At 39.9% G+C, this 3,356-nt stretch overlaps 1 protein-coding gene across 1 annotated transcript in view; it reads left to right on the plus strand.

The window, feature by feature from the left end:
• The first annotated feature begins 326 nt into the window (after nucleotides 1–326).
• The window catches only part of LOC106873404 (CBP80/20-dependent translation initiation factor), a 3,645-nt gene continuing 615 nt past the window's right edge, over nucleotides 327–3,356 (plus strand). The window contains exons 1-3 of the mRNA XM_014920758.2: nucleotides 327–477; nucleotides 1,257–1,447; nucleotides 2,514–2,602. Of these exons, the coding sequence (XP_014776244.1) occupies nucleotides 1,334–1,447; nucleotides 2,514–2,602 (203 nt within the window). The 5' untranslated portion in view covers nucleotides 327–477; nucleotides 1,257–1,333. The remainder of the gene's footprint in view (nucleotides 478–1,256; nucleotides 1,448–2,513; nucleotides 2,603–3,356) is intronic.

The following is a 3,356-nucleotide window of genomic DNA, read 5'->3' on the forward strand; positions in this document are numbered from 1 at the left end:
TTTTGTTACCATATCATCATCATCATCGTTTAATGTCCGCTTTCCATGCTAGCATGGGTTGGACGATTTGACTGAGGACTGGTGAACCAGATGGCTACACCAGGCTCCAATCTGATTTGGCAGAGTTTCTACAGTTGGATGCCCTTTCTAACGCCAACCACTCCAAGAGTGTAGTGGGTGCTTTTACGTGCCACCGGCACGAAGGCCAGTCAGGAGGTACTAGCAACAGCCACGCTCGAAATGGCATATAAAAACAAGAGCAATTTTTACTTGTTTATTTAAAATATATTTTAATATATAGTAAAATGCATGATATAGTTTGAAAAGATATAACAACAAAATATTTTTTTTAAAAATGCTACTATATTTCTGAAATAATTGGTACTGCCTTCCATTTTTTGTCTCATTTTCATTATTTCTTTTCAGATATACAACAACATTGGCAAAAGGTGAAGCAAACAGATCCTGAACAACAGTGTAAGTTTTTATTTTTAATTATTTTATTTACCAACTCTGATTTTATGGATCCTCTGAAAGTTCCTTGGTAACCTTTTCATTTGAAATAATCTTATCCTTTTAAAAAAAAATTCATCATCATCATTTAATGTCCATTGTCCATGCTGGCATGGGCTGGATGGTTTGACCAGAGCTGGCAAACTGGGGAGTTGCACCAGACCCACCAGCTGGAGGCCTTTCCTAATGCCAACCACTTTTACAGAGTGTGCTGGGGCACTTTTATGTGGCCCCACACAGGCGCTTTTACATGGCACTGTCACAAGTGCTTTACCCCACCAGAGGGACCAGTCTTAACACTTCTTCTGCGGGGCACGGGTCTTCTTGAGTACAGCAAGGTGCCAGGCATCTTGATCCTCTCACCTGAAAAGTTCAGCATTCTGAAGTCACTCTTCAGAACTTCATCCCATGTCTTCCTGTGTTTTCCACTTCCATTTGTTCCATTTGAGAGATCAGCACTTTTTTATGGAGCTGTCGGCATGCATCCACATCACATGACCAAACTTGCACACAGTAACCAATTCCTCTTATGCCTAACTTCTCTTTCGGAACACTAGCACTCTGTTGAACTCGTAAACTTACATTACACATCTAGCAATGCATACTAGCCTCACTCCTTTCTAACTTTCCCATATCCTTTGCGCTCAAGGCCCACATCTCACTACCATGTTGAATTGTCTATTATAATTAATTTTAAATCAATAAAGTCATCCATTTTATTTTTTGTCTTTCTGTTTTCACAGTCAAAGAAAATTTACATGCTACCTCCCATGAGAAGTTTAAAGGACTTGTAGTGTTTCTGTGCCATGTTTATATTACTATGACAACCGTGAAGGGAGAAACTTTCAGAGTCCTTGTCAATCCCATCTTTCAGTGTTTGGAAATGTTGTTGGAATCGGCTACAAGTGACGACCTGGAAATACTCAATAATTTAGTAAGAAGATTCCTTGTTACTTTAATTCTTTCATTATTATCATTGTCTACATTGTTCTTAAACATCATCCTCAACGTCATCATCATCATTTTTTAACATTATCCTTCCATGTTGGTATGGGTTGAATGGTTTGACAGAAGCTGGTAAGTCACAAGACTGTGCCGTGGTTTTTGTGGCTGGGTGCCCTTCCTAATGCCAAACACTTTACAAAGGTCTACTGGATGCTTTTCAAGTGGCACCAGCACCATTGAGGTTACCAAGTAACTTGCAATGTGAGTAGTATTAAGGGTGGTGGCTTTGTGCAGGTGATGAGAGGTCAGATCATGAATAAAGGGACAGGAATAGGTGCAGTGGAGGAGATACCTCAGCTGGAGAGAGTATTTGACTGTGGCCATGCTGGAGCACTGCCTTTGTAGTCGAGAAAATTGACCCCAGAGCTTATTCTTTGTAAGCCTAGTACTTAATCTATCAGTCTCTTTTGCTGAACTGCTAAGTGATGGGGGACGTAAACACACCAGCATTGGTTGCCAAGCGATGTTTGGGGGGGGGGATAAACACAGACACACGACCATATGTATACATATATACAACAGGCTTTTTTCAGTTTCTGTCTACCAAATCCACTCACAAGGCTTTGATCAGCCCAAGGTGCCACGCAGTGGGACTGAACCTAGAACCAAGTTGTTGGTAAGCAAGCTACTTACCACACAGCCACTCCATTTTAAAATTCTCTCTTTTGGATGATTAATTATATTATAATGACACCTCCCTGTCCGAGGGACCCTCTACGTAATTATCCTGCTTGCTAGAAATCACACCTTACCATCTTAAAATGGGAAGGACATGGTAACCAATGTAGTTCTTGAGCTACAAAAATGACTGGAGTTTTTGAAATACATTTGATATTAGATCTGCTCAATCAGAGCCTAAACAAAAACCATGCAACACTCCTTTCCATATTAACTGCCATAAACTCTCATGCATTCATTTTAAAAGCATGACTACTATGAGGTTTCCAAGAAATACCGGGATCCCTATAACCTTACGTTTCTTTTTCCCACTTCAGCTTCAAAGCGTGGGCAAACAGCTAGACACTGATGAACCTGACAAAATGCAAGACCTATTCAACAAAATCCGTTTGAAAATTATTCAAGGGTAAGACAACATTTTCTTGATTTAAATAGTTATCTATTTTCTTTTGATCTATTTTTGTTGTATAAGAAAACTTTTGTGTCCGATTTACTTCACATCAGTAGTGGTGGTGATTGGCAGATGGCTGTAGATTTAGAGAAAGTGCAAGCCATTTAGGGGCCACCTCAGAACCTCTTTGGTTCTTGTTTTACCTAGGAAAGATAAAGTTAACAATGGCAGGATTGTAACTAAGAATAATGCCATCTACTTACATTTGTGCTACATCAACCATCATCATTTAATGTCCATTTTCTATGCTGCCATGGATGGGTTGGATGATTTGACTGGATCTCATAAGGCCAGGGGCTGCAACAGACTCCATTATCTGTTCTGGCATGGTGTCTACAACTGGATGCCCTTCCTAATGCCAACCACTTTACAGAGTCGTACTGGGTGGTATTGTTATTTTGACAAGTCCTTTACTTGAAAAAGAGTTGAGTGTTAGCGACAGAAAGGGCATTCAGCTGTAATATATTTATCTAACATGAAAAAAAAACAAACAACTAGAGGTATAGTTCTGTGGGTATAGGGTTTGCTTTGTCAAACCATCTAACCCATGCCAGCATGGAAAACGGACATTAAATGATGATGATAATAACATTTAAGAGATGAGGAATTACGTACATTAGACGGATATTTGTCTTCGTCTTGCCCACGGGCATATGGCATAGTAGTTAAGAGCACAGGCTACTAACCCCAAGATTCCGAGCTCGATTCC

Source organism: Octopus bimaculoides, chromosome 14 (genome assembly GCF_001194135.2).
Source record: "Octopus bimaculoides isolate UCB-OBI-ISO-001 chromosome 14, ASM119413v2, whole genome shotgun sequence".
In the NCBI taxonomy this organism is placed as follows: Eukaryota; Metazoa; Mollusca; class Cephalopoda; order Octopoda; family Octopodidae; genus Octopus; species Octopus bimaculoides.